This window comes from Diceros bicornis, chromosome 21, assembly GCF_020826845.1.
Source record: "Diceros bicornis minor isolate mBicDic1 chromosome 21, mDicBic1.mat.cur, whole genome shotgun sequence".
NCBI classification, from domain to species: Eukaryota; Metazoa; Chordata; class Mammalia; order Perissodactyla; family Rhinocerotidae; genus Diceros; species Diceros bicornis.
The window spans coordinates 16,058,835-16,083,320 of record NC_080760.1 but is presented as its reverse complement, the minus strand read 5'-3'; the positions used below and the strand labels follow the sequence as shown (position 1 = coordinate 16,083,320).

At 37.9% G+C, this 24,486-nt stretch overlaps 1 protein-coding gene across 1 annotated transcript in view; it reads right to left on the bottom strand.

Moving 5' to 3' along the window:
* Positions 1–24,486, bottom strand: part of CPQ (carboxypeptidase Q) — a 465,359-nt gene that overhangs the window by 146,739 nt on the left and 294,134 nt on the right. The window contains exon 5 of the mRNA XM_058564673.1: positions 6,925–7,036. Coding sequence (XP_058420656.1) covers positions 6,925–7,036 — 112 coding nt within the window. The remainder of the gene's footprint in view (positions 1–6,924; positions 7,037–24,486) is intronic.

Below are 24,486 nucleotides of genomic sequence, written 5' to 3'. Positions count from 1 at the left end.
CTTCCATAACCCTTCTTCTCCAGGATAAATAATACTAATTTTTTAAGCTTCCGTTTCCTTTACCAACACCACATTCCTTAATTTTCTAAGGCATACAGGCCAAATTAAAGCAGATGTGGGGACGAAGCTGAGCATGCTATGCATAAAGGGGCCCCATGAGACTCCTCCTCTCACAGCACTCATCTGCCACCTCTCCAGTCTGTGGCAGATAGCAAGGAATTGGTCACAGTGCTGTATGCCACTGGGCCTGGGTCTTGTCTACTTTTACACAGAAATGGTAGATTTTAACTAAATGATACAATAATAACAGCAATATTCATGCAGTCTAAGGCTCTAAAATGACTACGGAATCTCCCAAACTAAAAGGCAGAACACATTCTAAGTGATTCATTTTTAACAAATCTTATTTTATCTCATGAACATATTTAAACGATCAATCTACATACAGTTTGTCTTTTTACAGATGCCAGTGGAAATGTCTACGTTAGCTGATTGAAATATAAAGATATTAACTGTTTTAGTGAAACTTATGAATTTCACTATGTGAAACTGAAATATGAACACTATGTGATATTGAAATATGAACACTATGAATGTGTTCAAACCTCAAGAAAAGTTCTCAGCAATTTCCAGCTGAAAAAATATATATCTGCCACAGGTCTTACGGTAAAGCCAGACACTACATAACTTGCCACTAGAGGAAATAACATATCTGAATAAAAAATGAGAAGATCATCCTCAAAAGACCATTAGAAGGAGCCACAAATGCCCCATGACCATAAATCTACTTTTAGATGAAAGAAAAAAAGAGAAAAAGAATAAGCAAATTCTTAAAGTTTCTAATTCTTCTTTGTTCTAGGTATTTGCTTCACTAAATGCAATTCTAAAAAGTCAAGACCAAAATTTGTTCAGAAAAAATAAAAGCAAACAACCACTACACATTAAAATTAAAATTAATAAAAAATGAAATTTAATGTCAGGGAAAAATATATTTTTTCTAAGACTTAAAACAAGTTAATTTCTCAGACAGTTCCACAAGCAGATATATTATTCCCTAAAGGTATTGAGGACTGGTGATTTTAACAGGACACCTTTCCCAGGGCTATCAGTCTCCCTTCCTGTATTCACAAAATAATTGTGAAGGAAGAACATTCAAAATGAGAGTAGGGAAAGTTTGTGGAATGTTTTAAGATAAAAATTCCTTCTAGGAAAGAAAAATCCTACCAAATTCTGACTCCTTTGGGGCCATAGAAAAACCCGACAGAGAAAACCCTTAGCATATGTCAAACATTTCCAATAATACTACATTTATTTTAATAAAATAAGCTCAAATAGTGTGAATAAGAAGTTGGTTGTTGGGTAGAGTTTACACTTGAGTGGGTACAAAAGCTCTTCAAGAACACAAGAATAATCTCTATCATGCCAATTTAGGAAACATTGCTTGATTCTATCTTGCCAATATTCTAGCAACTGCAAGATCCCAACGATAGCCTAGAAAATCTAGAAGGAGAACAAATCCAAGGCCATTCACACTCAGTTCCTTGAAGTGTATCTGAGCAAATATTCTTGCTCAGTATTCTTCTTCAGTTCTGCCAACACCAATAATGGCCCAGAGCAGTGTTTCTCTAAAGTACACTCTATCCGTGGAATACTCTCAACAAATATTTTTTGACGAATAAAGAAATTGCCAAGAGGGAGTTTCCCAAACTCATTTGCCAAGAGGACAAATTTTTTTTTCTATATAACATCTCGATATTCTGAGGATGAATGTTCCTAGAAACAGATGGGGAATGCTGTTCGAGTAAAACAATATCATCAAGTACATAAGAATACTGGGTCTGGAGTCAGGCTGCCTGGTTTTCAATTTTTCACATAATAGCCGTGTGACCTTGAGCAGGGTACTTAGCTTTTCTCTGCTTCAGTTTCCACTTCTGTAAAATGAATATAACAAGAGTATCTACTGCTTGGGCTTATTGTACGGAAGAAAAGAAAGCATGTACATAACAGAGTGCTTAACATAATGTCTGCAACACAGCAATATTCAGTGACTGTTAGCTTTTAGAGCTGTTTTGTGCCCAGAGGTACGGCTAAGCCCAGGAGGAGGTCCTTTCTAAGTGGCCTCCTTTCTAGGTCTGGGCTAGTCCCGAGCTGCTTCGGGGCTTTAGCCCCTCTAGCTCTACCCTTTAGGTTTCCACTTCACTGGAAGCTGCTCATTTCCCCCACGCAGTTACTCTGGATTGGACTTCCTGGGACTTTTCCAAGGGAGGCTTGACCAGGGCCTGGGAGAAGGAAATCCTCTTCCCGGATGGATCCCCACCTCTAAGAGAGAACCCACTGCGTTAGGAATGACTGCAGACAGCTCGAGCTACACCAAAGCTTTAGCACGCACTTGGCTGTGTTCCCTGCTGTACTCCGGGCCGGGAAGGCTTAGTGGCTCCTGCCTGACTCTTCCTGCTTCCTGCCTCTGCCCTGTTGCACCTGTTCACAGAGTGTTTATGGTAATGGCAATATCAAGAATCTTTCTTTTCTTTTTTCTTTTCTTTTTTTTTTGTTTTTGAGGATTTTTTTCTTGATTACTAAAGTACACATGCTTATTATTAAAACATCTAATGTTTCATAAATATATCAGGTAAAGAGTGAACATCTCCTGCAATTCTGCAAATGCTCTCCCCAACAATCCCAAGACTGTTACTGTCAACAATTTTCTCCTTGTTTTTAATGATGTGCAGGACTGGAAGCTCTATGCTCTGCTGAGAATTCTTCATTGTGCCCTGTTCGCTTCAGAATTTCTATCTTTATCAAGAAAGCTCAAATTTCACCTTTGTGAAGGTGCCCCGACCCAGCCAAGCCATGGTTTTCCCTCCCTTCACCAGGTGCCCAAAGTAACTTGTATACACTTCAATTAAGGACTTTATAACTATTTCATTGTAATGTTTGACTTAAATGTCTCTCCCATGTCAAGGACTTCAAGAACCATGTCTCGTGCCTCTTTGGTACAAGGCATCTGGCACACTGACATGCAGTCAGCGCACAGTAAATATTTGTCAAGTGAATGAATGAAGGAAAATATAAATAAAATATTTTTCTAATATATTGACTTCCAAGCTCTATAATAATCACAATCAGGATGCTCATATTTAAATTTCTGTAGAAAGATGTTTCAGATATATTCCACATTTCAACAACCAGGTAGTACTGTTAATTCCAGTTTTTTTCCTTTGTTTAGGCCTGAAAACTCAAAATTCTAACTTCACAGAAAATGGTAAAGTTGGAAGAATTTCGGGATGGATGGTGGTTTATTTTTCAAGTGCCAAATGAACATTTTGAAGCATAACATCCTTGGCCATAGGCTGTGTCCACTGACACTAGAACATTCCAGGAAATGACGTTTCAAATAAACAGTTTCAAGTTCAGTAAACCACAAACACAAAAAAGTATTCAATAGCATTTCACAGCAAATAGCCTTCTGTTGACAGTTACTCAAGAATGACTGATTATATTTGCAAAGCACAAACATCTCTTCTGTTAGATTAATTGAATATAGTTTTAGCAGATGGTTTGGGCAAAAAGAGTGAATCTTTAAGAGTGGTGAAAGAAGAGAACAAAGGAGAAAAGACAAGAAGGGTGAATCTTAGAACAATATTCCTAAATACCAGAAAGCCCCACTGGACCAACGCTTCAAATTAACAAGCCCCGCTGAGGGACTTTGACATGCATGCTGCATGACATATTGTTCAAGGAACAGCAGCCAAAAGGAGTCTCACTTTTCTTGGAAAAGGAAATTGCCACAGAGCTTTCATATTTCACCAATTAAACAGTTTGGGCTCAATGTAATTAAGTAATATAATTATGAACCCATTTCTTGGCCTGTAGCCCAAAGTCCTATTTCTTGTTCAAGTATATCAGTAATTTTCATCTATAACTCATATGTCACATGTTGGACCCAGTTCTTCATATTAAAACACATAGGCAATCTACAAATAGAAATCTGCAATCTAATTTTAATTTTAAAATTAAAGAGTAAGACTCAATGGGCGCAATCATAGGAAGGGAGGTGCAGAGTGGAGACTGGGCATTCAACCTAAGCAAGAAGTGGAAGCAGGAAATGACAGGAGAAATTTAGACTCCTGAAAATTTAGTATGAAAGTGGAAAAAAGTGAAGCGGTTAGTGGATCTCCATCATGTAAGGGATGGCGACTTAAATAGTAAAAGGAAAGGATATGGAAGGATACCATAGCAGCTGGCCCTAGAGTTACATCAGTATAACTAACATATTAAGTTAGGAGGCAAAGTAATCCCTAATGGGGGTGGGGATAAAAAAATTATCATCCTCCCTTACATAAAAAAATGGGGTACTGTCAGAGTCATGCTTATTAAATAATAAAAGTTAACATTGAGTACTTATCAGGCAGTGTTCTAAGTACATTATGTGAATAGATTATTTAATTTTCAAAGCAACCCTATGAGATAGGAACTATTATTATCCCCATTTCACAGATGAGAAAACCGAGGCACAGAAAGAAAAAGTAACTTGCTTAAGGCCATGTAGCCAGTATATTGCAGAGCTGGATTTGAACCCAGGCAGTCTGGCTCCAGAGTCTGGTGCTTTTTTAATAGTATGCCATGCTGCCTCTTAACACCTACTCAAAAGAAATATTACTCTTTATTTTAGAGTTTTATTCACATGTTTACATAGGTTTTCAGAAATATATAGGAGAGTTAAATCCTGAATTGAAGGAGACTGATTTAGCTATCAAAGCAACTGAAGTCAGTGTACTTTTGGACCTGGAAAAAAAATACTCAATTCACCTTTGCTTGCTGTTTGACATTTATCTATACAATTGAATTCAACTCAATTAACAGTGATTTAGGGTCCCATGCTGAGTACTAAAGAAGCAAGATTTAATGCCTAGAGAAGATGCAATTTTTACTCCAATCTAGAGCAGATAAAATACTCTGGAAGCTTATAGTTGAATACAGACAAAGAAAACGAAGCCCAGAGAGTTCAAATGACCTGCCCAAGGCCAAAAAAGGAGTTTGCGACACAGAGTGACCTAAAATCCAATTCAGATGGGTCTAGTTCTTTTCTCACTCTACCACTCTGCTTCCAGTCAAGCTGGTTGAACACACTAAAATAAAATTAACTTCCAAAATAAATATATGTGCCCAATAAAGAGGAAAGTGTTTGCTATCTGCCTGCTTCATCTCTAGAACCCACTTCATCCTGGAATAAAGTTAAGGACAGAGAGAACAGACAGCCAAGGGAATATTTTTAAGGGAAGGGGAGGAGGGGAGAATTCACATACAGAGTCTCCCAGATCTTCTCTGAAAGAATGTGTGTTTTTTGGTTTTATTTGCTGGACAATCTCTTAAACCTTACCCAATTCTAAAGGTAGGCCCTGAATTTATGTCTAGTTTGATAACTATGTGTGTAGGTGCGTGTGTATGTCTCCAACCCTATTGTAAGGGTCTTAAGAACAGAGGACATGCTTTAAACCTCCCTGTATGCCCAGATTTTACAAAGTGCTTTTACATAGTAGGTACTCAGTATGATAATGATGTTAAAAGCCTAAGTATCTACAATGTAAGTTTTCTAATTAGTTTGTTTTCTTTCAAAAATAAATGACTCTGTATTCAGGTTTCCTAGGGATTTTTTATTTGTTTATTTCAGTGGGGAAATTTTATGTGCCCCCCTCCCCCCAACTGCCAGGGGACATTTGGCAATGTCTAGAGACATTTTTGGTTGTCACAACTTGAGGGAGGATGGTGCCACAGGCATCTAGTAGGTAGAGGCCAGGGATGCTGCTAAACATCCTACAATGCATGGGACAGACCCCACAACAAAGAATTATCTGACCCCAAATACAGTGCCAAGGCTGCTTAACACTGTCCTATTTAGAAGTAAAAAAATGCACAACCACCTTTCCATTTTTCCATTTTTCAAACACAAGTAAGGCATAACTCAAAATGGTACACCAAAGATTTGCCCCAAGCAAGACAATTCCAGCAAACTACTGTTAAAATGAACAATTATTTAACGGGCCGATTTACAAGATTAGAGGGCTCATTAAAGGCTGGAGGAAAAACATGAATTTAAACACATATGTACATAAGTCAGCAAGGGAAAGCCTTTACCAAAGGGACTGTTCTGATCTTTACTATGTCTGAAACTGAGGTTACTCCGCAGTTAGGATATAAAACATTCTGCTGATGAGGCATTTTAAAACCACCACTGATTTGATTCAGACATGGAATTCAGACTGTTTCATTATTTCTAACCTCACTCAAAATCCACCTTTTTGACCAGCACACAAAGAAGAAATACATGTCTTCTGTCTGCAAATAGGGTCATCAAAATAAACTGCTTTCACTATTAGCCCTTCCTTTTTATGCCTGTCCGTCTTTCCCACAGCTAGGTTTACCTGGAAGGTCCAATTTTTCAGCCTGGATTCTTTATTGTGACTAAAGGAATCATTCCTTCAGTCCTATGTTGCTCTCTTTGACTTCTCTCATGCAAAGACTACTGCAGAAAAGCCATCCTAACAGCCTGATGATGTCTTTAAGATGAACAAGAAAAGGGAGCAGGCGGGGCTGCCAGTTTTTCTTTGCACTTGGTCATGGTTTCCTTCCACAGTCTCTAGCTGATGTGGTTGCATTTGCTAGTTTTATTTGCTTGTTCATTTTCCCCAGTGGCTGATCATATTTGATACTTTGGATGTCTGGTCTACACTTGAATAAAAATTTTTTTCTTTAAGGAGACAAATTAGTTCTTTTCTGGGAATCAACTGACAAAAAAACATATAGACCTCAGGGGGATCTTTGAACATATCACATTAACTAATCTGTTGAGTATTTTGTGTGTCGAGTTAAACATGTCACTACTGAGACCCTCACACATTGATTAACAACTTTCTAAATATTTACCAAGGTCTTTAACAAGCGAGAGTGCTTCCCATGAAATAAAGGCTCCACCACCATCATCCATGGCACCCTGCCCAACATCCCAGCTGTCCAGATGTCCACTGACCAGTACAACCTAGAAAAAATAACAAAAAAACAAAACAAAACAAAAGCAGAAATGACATCAAAGAGGAAGCATTCACAGGCATTCCAAATACAGAAATGATACTTTTACATTTTCTTTTCTATTTCTATGTTTTAAAAGATCTATGTAATTCCTAGTAGAAACTTAGAATAGAGGCATTAAACAAGAGGTGTAAAGTCATCCTAACAGTAGTAAAAGTTCTCACCTCATACTTCTCTATATTAATATAATTTTGAATACTAAAGAAAGATGGTTTATTACTGACAGATGTTTGATAACTTTATTATATGGCTTAAAACCTAAATGACATAAAAATGGAGCTCAAAACTTCAACCACATTCTCAACTGTCCCAAATTCTAGCAGACATATAATAAACATGTGTTGAATTGAATTCAAATGAAAAAATGAGAACAGTTATTTATTTTTTAAAAAAATGATTATGATTTGTGCACTATAAATCTTTCTGATATTGAAAGATTTCAATTTACATTAGTGTTAAATAAATCTGTAGATTGTATTATAAATTTTAAATCACCATAGGCTTAATTTTTTTTCAAGAATCATTAGTAATTCTTTCCAGGAAAATATAAAAAATATTTCATAGAACCAAATTTTATGGACACATTTTAAACAAGCTAAAAACCAAGTAAAATGATACTAGATTAATAGGATATGGAAAATTGTATCTTGGAAAAACTGTATCTTGATCTCTATATCATACAATGTATGAATATCAAATTGGATGAATTTTAAATCTAAATAAAGATGTTAGAGGAAAGCATAGAACAGCTCTGTCAACCTGGAGTAGGCAAAGATTTCTTAAAGTGGACACAAAAAGGGCAAACCATAAAAGAAAAAAAATAAACTGGACTTTTTGAATATTTGCATATCAAAAGACCCTATTACAAGAGTAAAAAATCAACCCATAGAGGAAGAGAAAATATTTATAATACATATATGCAACAAAAGACCCATATCCAGATTATGTAAAGAATTCCTACGAAAGAGTAACAAAAAAGAGAGTCAATTGACAGAAAAATGAGCAAAACAGTCAACTGAACAGACAATTCACAAAAATAGATACACAAATTACTAATAATCATATTAAAAGATGCTCAGGTTCATTATCATCAAGGAAATATAAATTAACCACATTCAACACATACCCACTGGAATGGCTAAAATGAAAAAGGCAGAAAATGCCAAATATTGGTGAGGAGGTGTAGTAACTGGAACTCTCATACATTGCTGGTGTGAGTATAGTATTTACAACCACTCTGGAAAACTTGCTTATCTACTAAATCTGAACAAATGCACACCCTATGACCCAGCAATCCCACTCCTAGCTGTATATACAACAGGAATGTGTTTGTATATGTATCTCTTTCACCAAAAGAGATGTACCAGAATGTTCATTGCATATTCATAACAGCCCCCATCCCACCCCAAAAAAACGAAACCATTCACATGCCTGTCAACAGAAGAACAAATAAATTATGTTATATTGATCAATGGAACACTGCACAGCAGTTAAGAATCAACAAACACAGTACATGATAAATGTAAATCTCATAAATATAATGAAGAATGAAAGAAGCCAGACACAAAATAATACATTGGGTATAATTCCATTTATATAAAATATAAAAATGAGCAAAACAGGAGAGTGGTTTCCCATGGTGAGGAGGGTTAGTGACCAGAAGGGGCCACAAAGAGAGCTTCTGAGGTGCTGGTCATGTTCTGTTTCCTGATTTGGGTACTGGTTACACAGGTGTGCTCAGTTTGTAGAAGTTCATCTTGTTATACACTTAGAGTTTGTGCACTTTCTCTGAGAATATTACACTTCGATAAAAAGTTTAAAAAAGAATACAACAGATTGACATCTATGTACAGCATGTAGTAAGCAAACCAAAGTTGAATAAATCTTCTCGATGATTAAAATGAAAGTACTGCATGTCTTTGGGAAAGCAGGATTTTGGGTTTGAAATATCAAGGTGACCCCTTGCACTGTCTGCTTCCCTGAGCAGCTGCAGGATCTCCCATTGATTCTGTATACACAGACAGACGCAGCCTACTATGACTCCCTTGTAGTCACAAACAAATACAATGCCCCAGACTAACAAATGGCGACATAACGAACCCAAATGGATTGTTTCTAAGGAAAAAAAAAAAGAATAAAGAAAAAAATATGTTGCAATAGCAGGAAATTCTGATTCAAAAAGTGGTGTAATCCCATGTGTGATGAACACGCCCATTAGTCAACATTCTCACCACCCTCAGAACCATTTTCCCAATGAAGTTCAAGTTCCAGTGGATAAAAAGTGTCAAAATGTGTTTTAATGAACTTTTTCTCAGATAACATATAAGAGTAACTAAAACAAGGTAGCTATTATTTTATCCTTCAGACTTCCTTCAGAATAATTGAGGTTGTTTTTCCATCATACTTCTTTATGTTTTCTGAAATACCACCCTCCTCCAATACAGAATTATTACTTAAACTAATAGTTAAAAGACAGGAAAAATGGGGCCAGCCCAGTGGCCTAGTGGTTAAGTTCCCGTGCTCCACTTTGGCGGCCCCGGGGTTTGCAGGTTCAGCTCCCGGGCACGGACCTATGCACCACTCATCAAGCCATGCTGTGGCAGCGTCCCACGTACAAAATGGAAGAAGATGGGCACAGATGTTAGCTCAGGGCTAATCTTCCTCAGCAACAAAGAGGAAGACTGGCAACAGATGTTAGCTCAGGGCTGATCTTCCTCACCAGAAAAAAAAGATGGGAAAAACGGTTTTGCATGATAGTAAACTAAATGATTTCCCATAGGATAAGGTTTTTGGCACAATGCTATGGAAGAATGATTATAAACCATTTGTATTATCAGACCTTGTTTTAATTTTTTTTTTTAAAAAATCATTAAATATATTGGGGGGCCACCATGAAATAGTAGCTGTAATTTCAATATTAATTGATTTTAAAACTAGGTGATGACAAAAAGCTACTTCTAATTCAGTAGCATTTTTAGTGAACCTGAATTTTCCTAATCATAAGAGTTCCTACATTTACTTAGAAAACAGCAGTGCATGGGGTCTCATTCAACATGGGATCTGGCTGCCATGCCTTAATGCAGCCTCACAAAGGATAACCCAGCAAAACATGACAAACTCATTATGCCTTCAGTCAGGGTCAGGCAGAAATGAACATTAATTATAACACATTTGGATCTGATTTAAGTAAACAAAACAAAAACAGACTACACAGAGACATAGTAAACTCCAGTTTCACGAAAAAGAATCACCTGACAAAAGACAGGAAAATGCACAGTCCCTTCACTGCCTCTGTTGCCAGATGTGGAGCTCCTGGAGCAATAACGTGGCCTAGAACCAACAGAGAAGTGGGGCACCCACTCATCCACCCTCCTCGTGTGCTGCTCCCTGAGGCAGAGCACTGACCAATTCCCCACCCTCCAACTTCCTTTTCCAAATGCGGTAAATAAAAATTATTAAAACAACAGCAACAGCAATAGCAGCCACAACAAAACAACTAGGAATGCAGAATGGGAACTGTAATGCTCAGAAATGTCGAGTTTGGGGGCCGGCCCGGTGGTGCAAGCAGTTGAGTGTGCACGCTCCGCTGCGGCAGCTCGGGGTTCGCAGGTTTGGGTCCCAGGCGCACACCAATGCACTGCTTGTTAAGCTATGCTGTGGCAGCGTCCCATATAAAGTAGAGGAAGATGGGCACGGATGTTAGCTGAGGGCCAATCTTCCTCAAGAAAAAAGGGGAGGACTGGCATCAGATGTTAGCTCAGGGCTAGTCCTCCTCCCAAAAAAAAAAAAAAAGAAATGTCGAGTTTGTTGTTTGTCAGGCACACATTAGCCCTAACTACCAAAGACTCAGGCCTTGGAAGGAAGGGAAGAAGCTCCTACACACAGTAGGGTAGAAACGCACTGGGTGAAAACCTCCTAGGATGAAAGATTAGACTGGCAGTGGTACACAAGCACCTGTAGGCCAGCTGTGGGTCTGAGAGAGGAGACAGACTAAAGGGAAGACAGAGAGCAGCCCCAAGGACAAGCCCCTTGCTTCTTTGTTATCACTGCACACAGAGATACGGAGTGCAAACAGATTTGCCTGATTAAAACGAACAAGCACATAATCAAAATGGGACATATGAAAAATACGGCAGAACAAGGGGGAGAGAAGAGCCTCAGAGGAAGTGCAGTCTTATGAAACGAGCTAATACAAGATACTGAATAAAATGTCATGATCTCTGGCATGCATACATGCACTTATTCAACAATTTTAGAGTTCCCACTGTGTGCTAGAGACACAGCAATGACCAAACCAGCAAATATTCTGCCTTACTGGAATTTACATTCTGATGAGGAAGATGGACAATAAATAAAATAATATAATGATAGTTTTAAGTGCTATATAAAGAAAAACAAGGCAGAGAAAGAGAACAGAGAGTGGTGGTGGCAGGGAGAGGAAAAATCGGTTTGCTAACTCTTAAGACGTAGAGAGCCACAGGAAAATGCTGCCCCCACCGTAACAATGAGAGAACAATGGAAAATTTGTGAAATAATAACATTTTTTAGGCCCATCAGAGACCTGAGATTGCAGTTCATCCAAAGGAACTGAATTCCAGAGGATAATAAGCCCCTTCAAGGAGAGATGGGACATATGAACTGTCCTTTGGCAGTGACAAACGGAAGAGCTGACAGTCACAAAAGCAGGAATGAAGAAAACAACTAAAATGTTAACACATTTTTAAAGGGCAAATGTGGGTTAACATGAGAGTTTAGGATCCCTGGGAACCCCTCACAGAAGGGCATTAGAAACCCATTTTCCAGATCTTTTCCACAGGCCTTCATCAGGTGCTCACAAGAAATATTGGGAGCAGGGCAGAAGCCTGGAGAGAGCCCGCCTCAGCGGTACAGGAGTGCAGATGATGACTGGATGCTGCTGGGAGGCAGGCAAGCAATTTCCTGCTTCCGGGAACCTTCTTCATATGAAGCAGAAGTCAGCTGCCCCTGGGGGAGAGGTGGAACACCGTCCAGGGCAGTCCTGGGCAAAGGTCAGCGGCTACAGGGAAAGGAGTAGAAAATTGCACTCCCACTCTGCACTGACACGAGGAAAAACACATATGTCTCTGGGGGAGGGCTGGAAACCCACTCATGCCCAGAATCCTGTGTGATATAAAGCAGAGCTCTGCTGCCACTGGGGGAGAGGCAGGACACTCGCTCCCCCGACACATGGCAGAGTCGGGCTTCCACAGGAGGAGGAGCAAAAATGTCGAGAAAGCCTCACCCTTGAGCTCAGGTGCACAGAGCCTGGCTAAGACTGAGGGATGGAGAACCAAGAAATCACCCCGTCCCCACCAGGAGCCTCTAGTGAGGAACAACCAGAGCAGTGACAGCGAAAGGAAGGACAAGAGCACAAAGGGAGACACCTTCTGTGGTGCAGACATACACAGCCCGCTGAACACTGACGGTGAGGCAAGACACTGAGAAAACTCCTCCAGCAACCCAACCTATACTAAAAACAGAGTAGCAGCAGCCTACTGCTAAAGACATCTGAAGTATGTGAGCACCAAAGGTATGACTAGAAACAACAAAATCCAAACTTAGGTCAGCTATGAATAGATGGCCTCAACCACCCTCACACCAACGGCTTGACAAAAGAAGGGGCCTTCTCATTTTTGGACACAAATACTATTCCCCTCAGGCTCTACTGTTCGCTTACATATGATATCCAGTGTCCAATCAAAACTTATGAGATATAAAACGAACAAGAAATAAAAAGATCCATTGTCAGGAAATACAGTATTCAATAGAACCAGACCCAAATATAGTCCAGATGTTTAAACTATCAGACAAGGACTTTTAAAAAACTATGATTAATACATTAAAAGATCTACTGGAAAAGATGGGGAATTTCATCAGAGAGATGGAAACTATATTTAAGAAGTCAAATGGAAATGCTAAAAATAAAAAATACATATAATTATTTATAGATGGAATAAATACTTAAATGAATTCAAAAATTAAAACTTTTGTAAGAAAAAGAGAAACATCTTTGCCTTTGGAGGGAGGGGTAGATTTCTTAAACAAGATATAAAAAATGCAAAGCATGAGGGAATTGATGCACTAATCCAACTATAAGAAAATGAAGCCTTTATGTTCATCAAGAGAAATCATAGAACGAGAGGAGTTGCTACAAGTTGTGAGAAGATATTTATAATATATATAACAAAAATGGTTTATATTCAAAATATATAAAGAATTTCTACAAGAATCAACAATCAACAAGAAAAAGACAGGCAACTCAAAAGGCAAATGGAAAAAAGACACAAATAGGCATTTTACAGAGAAGAAATTATGAGTGGATATCAAGGATTTGAAAAGATGACCAAACTCATTATTGATCAAGGGAATATAAATTAAATCCCCAAGAAGATACCACTTTGCACTTATCTAATTGGTAAAAAGTTTTAAATTTGACAACGTGAAATCCTGGCAAGTATACTGAGCAACAGGAATTCTCATCTACTGCTGGTGGAGCAGGAAATTGTTCAAATCATTTAGGAAAACAATTGGGGATATCCTTTTAAGTTAAACATATGTACATCTCACAATCCAATAATTCCACTTTAGGTACATATATTAGAGGAATTCTGGCACTTGAGTTCTTGGGGACATGTAGCAAAGTGGTCATACAGAAGCAATCACAAGGCCTCAAACTAGGACCAACCCAAATGTCCATCAACAGTAGAATGGAAAAATAAATTGTAGTATACTCATACAGTGGAATATTATAAAGTAGCGAAATGACCTACAGCTACGTATGTCAATATAAATGAATGTCAAAACAAAAATACGGAACAAAAAGCAAAAACAAAAAAGAAAATCACAAAAGAAATAGAAGAGTCTGATTCCATAATCTAAATTGCAAAATTCTGTTGAACTAAATAATAAAATCTTTAGCAATGCATACAAAGATGGTAAAATCACGATGAAAAGCAAAGTAATGGTAAACCAAAATTAGGATAGTGTTTATATCAGATGGGGGTTGAGGCAGAGAGGAAGAGCTGGTCAGACAGTGGCACACAGAGAGCTTCTAAGGCACTGGTCATGTTCTGTCTCTGAAATTGAGTAATGAGAACGTGTATAATCCTTTCATTATTGTTCTTTGGATTGCATATACATGTTAAATAAAGTCTTTTGCATGCGTGCTATATTAAACAATAGCAAAAGTTATCAAAGATATATCTTTGAAAGACATGGAGCTCAGACAGTTTTATAAGTGAATTCAAACAGACATTAAAGATCAGATATATCTCATCTTATTTCAACTATTGCAAAGCAAAGAAAAAAACTGAAAATATCTACATTTAATTACAATCATAATCTTGATAGGAAAACCTGAAAAACACAGCATGCCACCTAAAAACCAATTAGAGATCAAATATAATTGTAAAAATCTGAAATAATTGTATCTGGCAGAACATTGAAAACTATTGCAATAATGGCTCAATAGTCTCCAAGTACCCATGGTAACTAGGCATTACATATGTAGCAGATATACTAAGAAAGGGCCACTGTTGGGTCATACTTATCTTCATGGTGTGCCTAGCTTTTAACATTCTGTATTTTAAATTGTGAGTTGTATAGGTATTTATCTAAACCTGACCAAATTCTTGATGATCAATCCTCAATAAATGAGATGCCCACTTAACTTTGAAGCATGCTTCATTTTACAAAAGTCTTGCTTAATCAAAAACCAGAAATACCACGACCCCACTTAACTTTGAAGCATGCTTCATTTTACAAATGTCTTGCTTAATCAAAAACCAGAAATACCACGACTTGGTGGTTTTATTTTTTGTTTTTGTGATGTTTTGTTTTGTTTGCAGCTGCTTCATTCTCTTAGTCTCATTTTATTTGGCGTATTTTAAGAGGTAGTGGGAGGAGTGTTAGGGCTACAAAGTTTGAGGCCTAATGCATTTCCAGACACAGGAAATCCCCAATCAAATTTTCAACAACAAAAATCATTAAATAGTTGAAAAATATGACCTACAAAAAGAGGAGGGAAAACCTCCCATTATTTAGCCTCAGAGAAGAAGCCAAGAAGTGATCTAATAATGGGCTTCAGCTATGACAGGCCCCTCTGTGGAGGATATGAACAGCGGATGATAAAGCAAAGGAACCAGGTTTGGACTACAGCAGTCAGCATTAGGTCATATAAGTAATCAAGAATTTTCTAATGGAAGGCTTCTGTAGAAGTTAAAAAATGGCTAACTAGGGAAAGGTTATAGAAAATTCCATTCCTTGGAGGATTTCTAAAATAGGATACATTATTAGGTCTTAGATGGAAAGCTAAAAGAGAATCTTTCAAGGTTCCATCTAGTTCAATATTCCATGACAGTTCTTAAGAATTCTATTCTAACCACTTTAAAGCGGGAAATTGTCCTTTGAAAAGTCTCTATAACCTCAACAGACTTTTCCCTGAGCATCTTCTAGATACTCTGGCTGCCAAGATCTTCCCACAACTTAGAATCTAAACACAGGTGGGCAGGCACATCTCAAGAAATCCATGTTTTCATAATCCCTATCAGAGATAAAGCCTTGGCTTTCTGAGGGCAGTTTCTGAATGTACCAGGCTATTGCCCAGCACAGACAAAAGGAACTATGTTTGAACAAATATTGTCCTCCCCAACGAACAGACTAGGTGGTCTACAGGATAAAGCTAGGCTCCTAACACACAGAATGTGTTCAGAAACAATACCGCAAACATCTGAGCTCCTCTTGAATTGATTTCTTATCTTTGAGTTTTGTTTAGTGAACCTGTCGGGAGTTAATAGCTTGTGGGATACAAATTTCTTTCACAAGAAAATGGCCCATCTGTCCAAATGCTCACGCATCACTACAGCTGCTCCTGAAAGGAGCTGTTTCCACTCCCAGACTGTCCCCTCTTACTTGTGTGGGGCACTCAGATTGGCTTCATAAAAGGAAGATCATGCCTGTTCCTGGTTGAATTCTCTGAGCACATTACTGGACTGATATCTGAGGATAAAACAAGAAGAGCTAATTTATCTGTGACTCACAAAAACCAACTCTTAGATAGATTTATTAAGTATGATTGCAATGTATTTGGAAGAAATGGCTGTAATTGATTAAACATTGATTTGCAGATAGGGGAACAGCAGAGAATATCTATGGAAAAAAATCATTCTGATTAAATGGAGGCAACTGGGTTTCATCCAGAAGTCATGACTAGTTGCAACTGGAGATGGGATTCTTTTAAGTGAAAGAACTATGCTCCTGAATTCCTTCTTCGGCCTAAGCAATCACGGGATAAGTTGTCTCACTTGAGAGGATGGCAGGAGTAGAAGAGTTGAACTACAACATTGTGTTTGAACTTCCTCAGGGCAAGAAAGGGAGACAGAGTTTAGGCAACTTTTTTCTCAATAATGATCATCTTTCTCATGGTCAAATTCAACTATGGTACAGGGCACAGCTATAACTTCGCTTTTCTTACAACCATTCACTCACCACTATGTTTTTATTAGGCATGGTAGGATTAAAAGAAAAAAAAAGAATAGAAGCATTTGATCCTCTACAGACTCTTCCATGGTTCAATTTAGACAAGCTAAGAGAGATATCATCAATTTTTCATTATCGAAAATGGAGGCCTAGGTGTTTCCTACCAAAAGAAATATTTTTTAAGTTATTGTTTTGACATTTAGCTTTACAAGCTAAAGGATTCTTCTTTGTCCCTAATAGTTTCTAAAATCCCAGAAGCCTATGCAGCTTAGAGTACTGTTTTTGATGCTTGTTTGTGTATTGATTATGGAAACTTTCTCAATTATTTAACCTTCTGTGATCTTCTTAATATTCTCTATAGAAGTTAATCTGCAAGATCAGCTGAAGGCTTCTGTCTATACAATATTCTGCAGCCTCCAGTTCTGGACCTATTTGATGAGCCATGAGAAAAAAAAAACTAAACAACAGACCAGAGTTTACCTATTCAAATGAGTCACTTTAAAAAGCACAGTCCCTGGGAGACCATACAATAATTCCTCCTTTACCACCGGTTCCCATAAGGGGAAGCCAAATTAACATGGATTAGTATATAAATTTACTTCTGTATAGTTTCTCCTTAATAGAAAGAAATTTGGTTTGAGGATGGGAGATTTCTAGTTATTTTGATTGTGAATGATTAGAGAACGAAAGAAGGAGGGAGGGAGGGAGAGAAGGAAAGAAGAAAAGAAGGAAGGAAGGAGCAAAGGAAGGAAGGAGGAAGAAAAAGAGGGAGGAAGGAGGGAGGGAGGGAGAAGGGGAGGGAGGGAGAGAAGCAAAATGATGACCAGCACAAAATGAGGAGGTGAAGTAGAAGACAAAGTAGAAGGTGGGACAATTGCAAAGCAGCTTTGGGAAAGGCAGAGGAAGAAAACAGAAAGTAAACCCAGGTCACGATGTGAACCCAGGCTTGTGTCAGGTTGCTGAGGTTCATAGCACAAAGTTAAGACAAATTGTTTTGCCATATTCTGACCATTCATGTAGTTTAAATAAAAGTTACCTAAAGTATTTCTACCTCAAACATCCAAGTTATTCTGTTGGCTTTTGCCTGCCATGTCCCTGGACCACAGTGGTAACGGGGAGTGAGAAGTCAACCATCCCAAGTCCCAGGACTTGGCAGTGAACTTTGGGTTAGCTGCATGGTTTCCTATGATGTCAACACTTGAAGACAACTGTAATTTTGATGCAAAAATTATAGCTTAAACGAAAAACAGTCAAATAATGCTACAGACATCCCAATAGAGGACTTTTCAAGATCTAATTTTTAGTTTCAGGACAGAGTGTCAAGGAACCAAGCCTACTTTGAAAGAAAGGCTCCACGTTTGCACAAGCAGCAGGCTTGCCGTCCACACACAGTACTTCCTGGTCTTTAATCCTCTCATTATACTTGACCTCACATACTAAGCCAGGTCATGTCAGTTAATAATCTCTGTGTTCAGTCTTGAGGAATAAGCCAAATTTCCATTGGTATATTTTGTTTTAGGAAGAGGATGTTGCAAATACTGAACATTTTATTTTCTTGCAACCTTGTGTGAAAGAATACTATTTTGCCCATTAAACCTTATTCTGTCTTAATTTTTATTAGAATTTACTTGTCCTAGGAAAAAAAGCCAGAACACACATCTTAACTAGTATTGTACCTAATATAAATGCTGTGAGAGCCAGAGAAAAGTGTATATTATGTATATTTACCCCAAACGAAAAACTCTTCCCTTCCATTTAAAGTATAATAAATTGAAGCTTAACTTTAATATTCATAGTCAAATAACACGTCTGCATGAAGAAGAGAAGTGGCAATTTTAGTCTCACAAGAATCAAAGGCCATTAATAGCTAAAAAGCTGATTAACCTTATAATGTTTGTGCATAACAACTCAAAAAGAATAGTTTAAAAGTGATTTCTTCGGGGGCCAGCCCTGTGGCTTAGCGGTTAAATGTGCATGTTCCTCTACTGGCAGCCCGGGGTTCGGATCCCAGGCGCACACCAATGCACCGCTTATCCGGCCATGCTGAGGCAGCGTCCCACATACAACAACTAGAAGGATGTGCAGCTATAACATACAACTATCTACTGGGGCTTTGGGGAGAAAAAGGGAAAAAGAGGAGGAGGATTGGCATGGATGTTAGCTCAGGGCTGATCTTCCTCACAAAAGAAAAAAAAATTGATTTCTTCTAAGTCCAAAGCTAACTTGAAGCATGGTCATGTTTTGCACAGCATAGAAAACTTATCTTCTGTCCTCTTAAAAGTAAACTTCAAGGGTAAGGGGCAGGAGGAGCTTGAATGTCATAATGTTTGGTAACGGCAGACCTGCTGGACAACATTAGCCCTAGAGACTGAGAGTCCATGAGGAATGACTATCAAAAAAAGAACATAATGAGAATACAAGGTAATTTTCAGAACTTAACAGAGACCACAAAGGATAATGAATAGTTCAGCTTTTCTCTCTCCAAAATGCAATTACTTAAAACAAAAGAACATCATGATAAAAGAATGCTCACTTTCTCCATCAATGGATATTGTGACATTATTGTCACATTATGGAAGGAATAAAAAAAGGAGGGAAGGAAGAAGGAAGGAAAGTGAACTCTTTCCCCTCAATTGTGCAATTTCTGAAGAAACAAAAATGCTAATAAAAACAAGTGTTTATTAATTTGACTTGTATTTATTAGCACAAACAGTATATTTTAATAGGTTATAAAATTAGAGCAAGATTAAAAGAAATACAAGCATCAAAGTACAATTCTCACTAAATTATATTTCTCACTAAATTCTTAATGTTAGCACTTGCTTACCTTAATTCAGGCCTGGTAAGTCTTGTTCAACATTTCCATCAATACCTTGAAGACATGCTTATAAATTTTAAGATGATAAAAATATAAGATGAATCATTACTATGTTCGACCAAATAATCAAGATTCTAAAATATCCTGAAGCAGAAATATTAGCTTATAGCCAATAAGATAATTCAGCAGGGATAAATATGAAGGTTCACACTGCACTTTGAGATGGTGGGTTGATAGCAGTTCATCTGGGGACAACCAGAAAATTTAGGTGAGCCAAAGCATATTGAGCTAACAGTGTGTCTCAGCTATGGAAAAAGTTAACAAAATTTTAGAGTTTGTTAATAGAAATATGGGGTTCTGATTATGTGAAGTAATACTCTCTCTTTAATTAATCAAACACTTTTTTCCACCCAGATACCGAAGGAGACCTTCTGGAAAACAGACTGTGGTCAGGAAAGAGCTGTCAGGATTTTATAGTGTCTGGAAATAGCATTGTTTGAAGAGTAACTGAATATGTTATCCTGGACAAGAGAAGGCTTCAAAGGGCTAGATGCTTCACATACAACAGGAGTAAATTTGTCCAGAAGGTATACCCAGGCAGCGAGTGAAGGGTATATGCAGGTAGGTTTCAGCTCAGCAGAAGAATAAATCTGAGAGGTCCAGCAAGGGAACAGCATTCCTCAGAGGGGTAAGCTGCCACATACTGGCAGTGTTCAAGCAGAGGTGCAAGGAACATTTGTTGAGTAAAGAATGAATATTTGACCTGAGGTGGGAGTGGGCATTGGAAGCGGGAGGTACGCACTGAGCAAATTAATCTCCAAGGGCACTGTCCACTCTAAGATTCTATGATTCTAAAAGGAAGAGTGGGATTATCTTGGCCATTATTCAGTGAGAAGGAACTCTTAATGTTTTCCGGTGATACTAGTATTGTTTTTCTACTATACATTTATATTATCATGTTTTTTCTTCAACTGGACCCAAAATAAAATTTTAAAATTATATTTCTAGTAATATTTATTCTTAAGGAAATTTGCCATACTAAAAAGAACTCTTTATGACTTAAAATTTTCCTTCTTGGATTGGAGCCATGCTGTATCAACTTCCACTGGAACCTAGGCGCACACTGTGGGAGGGTGTAATAACTACGATCACTGTCAATACCAATCTTTAGGGGTGAACACCACATCTTTAGTTTCCTTTGATAATCCATGATGGACTGTCATTTCTTCATTTGCTTAAATGTTCTCAAAGTTTTTTGTCTTTTTAGCATACATAGGTAGAAAATTCCATTAGTTAATCACTCTCACATGGTACTTTTCTTTATCTGCCCTAAGATTCTCAAGTACATAATGCATAAAAATCATGACTTTGTAGACATTTCTAAACGAGGCATTTTTTTTTTCTTTGCAGGGTGAAGATTCCTACACTCATTATAATGGCCTCATCGTACCATTTTGACAGTTCCTTCTGAACTTTCTGTAGTTCTACTGGATTTTGGAGATGTAGCAGTCAAACTTGTAATGTATAGATACTATAATTTTTTTGAGTATTATATAGAAATAATAACAACCTGTCCGATAGTTCCCAGAATTTACTTGGTCTCTTTAATTGCATAGAACTATATAAATTAAGGAACCTACAATGACTCTGGATTCCTTTTCAGGCTCCTACATTCACACCCTATTATAGCTACAATAACCTTAGGAGATTATGGCCAACACTCTGCTTTTACACAAAGAAGTAAAGTGATTTGCCCAAGCGGCAGGGCCTGAAAATAGAACCCAGCGCTTCCGACCTAGAGCTATGGGTTATTTCCATCATCTCCCTCTGCCTGCTTCATAAAAAACAGTGCAGAGCCTATTTTGATTGCTTTTCCCTAATGCATTACCTTTTACTTGACTATACTAAAAATTAACCTGCTATTTTTTGCCTGAACACATAGTCTGAGTTTTTTCAAAAATTTTTCCCTATCAGCTTGACATGGGCAAATTATTTACCCTCTCTCAAGTTTGTCTCCCTATCTGTAAAGTAGGAATAATAATACAAAGCCACCTTTAAAGTGTGTTGGGAGAATTAAACAAGATGACATAACATGTTCATCACTGTCATAGTCCCTGGCACAGAGCAGGAACTCCTTAAATGGTTGCCATTATTGATTACACAATGATTATTTTAAGGTGACCTCAAACATTGCGAACAATTCTCTCTAGGAAGGACTCACTTGGGAAGTTGGAGAGCACAAGTAGATTTTATACAGACTGCTTCCTCAGGCACAGCTTTAAGTTACTATGTGCTGCCAGTTTGAATTAGAAGGAGTATCAATCACAGGCACATGTTATTTAGAAATATGACAAACATTCTAAAAATGTTGTTTGGTGAGCCTAATTTAAAACAGCATGAACTTATTCCATTCGAAAACATCCATATGCCATGAAATAGCTAAGTTACATTTTCATTTCAATAATAGGTTGCAAAGGGGAAAAAAGTTATAGCTCAAGCAATCACAAACACGCAGCCCTCTCTAAATAACTCGGAGTTACTAGGTAACCAGGTAGCACTGGGTGAAAATGAATTCAAGTGTTTGAACTGATGCTTCCCATGCATCTGAGATGAGTTTTGTCCTGGAAATGGCTAATCTAATGAAGGATTCCACTGTCAATTGCATTTACTGGCAAGAGCTGGCAAGACTGGCCACACAATGGTTTTCTTTCTAGGAGGGCCTAAAATATAGGGAAAGAGTCCAGAACAGACCCTTGGATAAAGCAACAAAAGTCTGGCATATTTCATGTAGAAATGAGAAGCCTAAGTCGAGAACAAAAAGCATATCCTGACATCACATTTGAGCATAATCTCTGTGGAGAAGGTATAAAGATCACCGAGAATGGGGAGTGAATGATAAAGGACAGATGTCAATTTTTTATGCTATTGTGGACAAATTTAAGTGTAGCATTGTTTAAAGATCAAAGAAAAACTAAATGACCTGTCAGAGGAGCGTTGCTTTATCTCTTTCAACTCTATACTCTAATGACTTATGAATTTTAATCTCCATATGTTCCTTCAGTAAACTGCAATAAGGTAGGGCATGTTTCAACCTTGTCTTTGTCCCTCTTCTTGCTACAGAGTAGTTAAGACCACGGACTTTAGGGGCAGACAGGCCAGGATTTGCAGTCTACCTCTCCCACTAACAAGGAAGCTTCAGCAAGCTGCTTGGGCTCTCTAGGCTCCCATTTCTGTGTATCTAGAAACGGATCTTAACAACTGCCCTCAGTGTTGATGTAACAGCAACTGCAAGGAAAGGGCCTAATGCATTGCCTGGTACCCAGTGGATGTTCAGTCCATTCAGTTTCCTAATCCATCTTAGCATTTAACTATATGTTTTATTGTTATCAGAATGCCCAATTGATATGGTATCTGTTCTTAATAAAAGTGGCTCTCTCTGATGGTAATTCTCAAGCAGTTGGGGGCAAAGAATACACTCCCCTGGTGGCAGGGGGCTAGGAAGGAGAGATAGTGTGCAGAGTTTGAAAATAAAAGCCTCCCATTCCTCACTTGATGCACTTCTCCTGGGGAGAGGGGAGGAGTATGCCTTCCATCCCCACCCCTCAGCTGAGAAATGCTAGACTGAGAAACACTACATTCTCTCCTAATGGCAGAAATCTTTTTATTTCCTTCACATGTATTTCTCACAAGACTTGAAATACAGTAGAAAATCAACAACCCAATTTGAGTTGATTTGTTTCTGTTTAGTAATAAAATGTGATTCAGAATTAAGCTAGTTCAATCCCTTAAAGAAAACGATACTATTTTTTGTGATCAACGCACAATTAAAAAAATTTCCAATTACTTTGCCTTACAATTTTAGTCACATAAACTCATTAAAGAAGTTTACTCTCAACTACTGTATGATGTAACTCCCTTTCTCTCAGCTATGAGTATAAACAATGAGTAAATTAAAAAAAGATTAATCTTGAATGTGTTCTTCAAAGGTCAGAACCATACAGAGCTATGGACAAGAAATTAGGACCAGAAATAAAGTAATGCTTAAAAGTTCATTATGAGACTCTGGTCAACACAGTACAGCAAATTCATACCTTCATGAGCCTCCTCTGTTCTGAACATGTGGCAATTAGAGATGCAATATAAAAAATGAAAACCAAAAGGCTGCAGTTTGGCTCCAAAAACCAGATAAGCATCTCTGTGGACTAGAAATGGATTAGGATCACAAGGCAGTGAGCGGGTCTGAAGCCAGGGGACCTGCAGAGCTCCAGATCCAGAAGCCAGCACTGACTGATGGGCATTCTGTTCTTATAGGCAGACATTATCTAAAGTCGCTTCACTGGAGATAGGGGAACCTAAGCCAGGTCAACTGTGCGAAAGCAAGCAAGGCGGTTGGGCTCGTGAGAGGAGGGTGAAAACAAAAAAAAAAAACATGCCAAGAAGTACAGCTTTATAAAGTTTGAGCCTGTGGAGGAGAAATGGACAAAGACATGATTCAGAACCAGGCACTGAATCCAGCCACTCGTCGGCTTTGTAACAGAATATGGGATCCTCACTATCACCATTGACAAGGGCGGCTGATACAACATCATAAAACCTGCTTCTGGACTGGCAATGCTGAAGCCCAGGTGACAGCAATCACGAAACCGTGAGAGAGAACAGGGAGCTCAGAGGAAGAAAAAACAATACAAACTGAATTTAAAAACATCCTACTCAAAATGAGTCAGTAAACCCAAATTCCAACACACATGAAGTATAGTGTTAAAATGTCAATAAAATCAACAACCAGAATAGAAACTCTACTCCAGATTAAATTGGTTTTATGGAAAGATTGTATAATAATTTTTAAATTATGCTTATGGTGATCAAAGGACTAATTTTCTAGAAAAGAAAAATTGCCAAAATTGACTTAAGAAGAAATAGAAAATCCGGAAATATCAATAACCATTAAGAAATCCAATCAAGAATCACAAAGTACTCTCTCTCCTTCTCACACACACACAAACTAAGCCACTAGACTCAAGAGGTTTTACAGATGAGTTTTATCCAAATTAAAGAAATAGAAAATCCTCAAACTAAGCCAACTCATT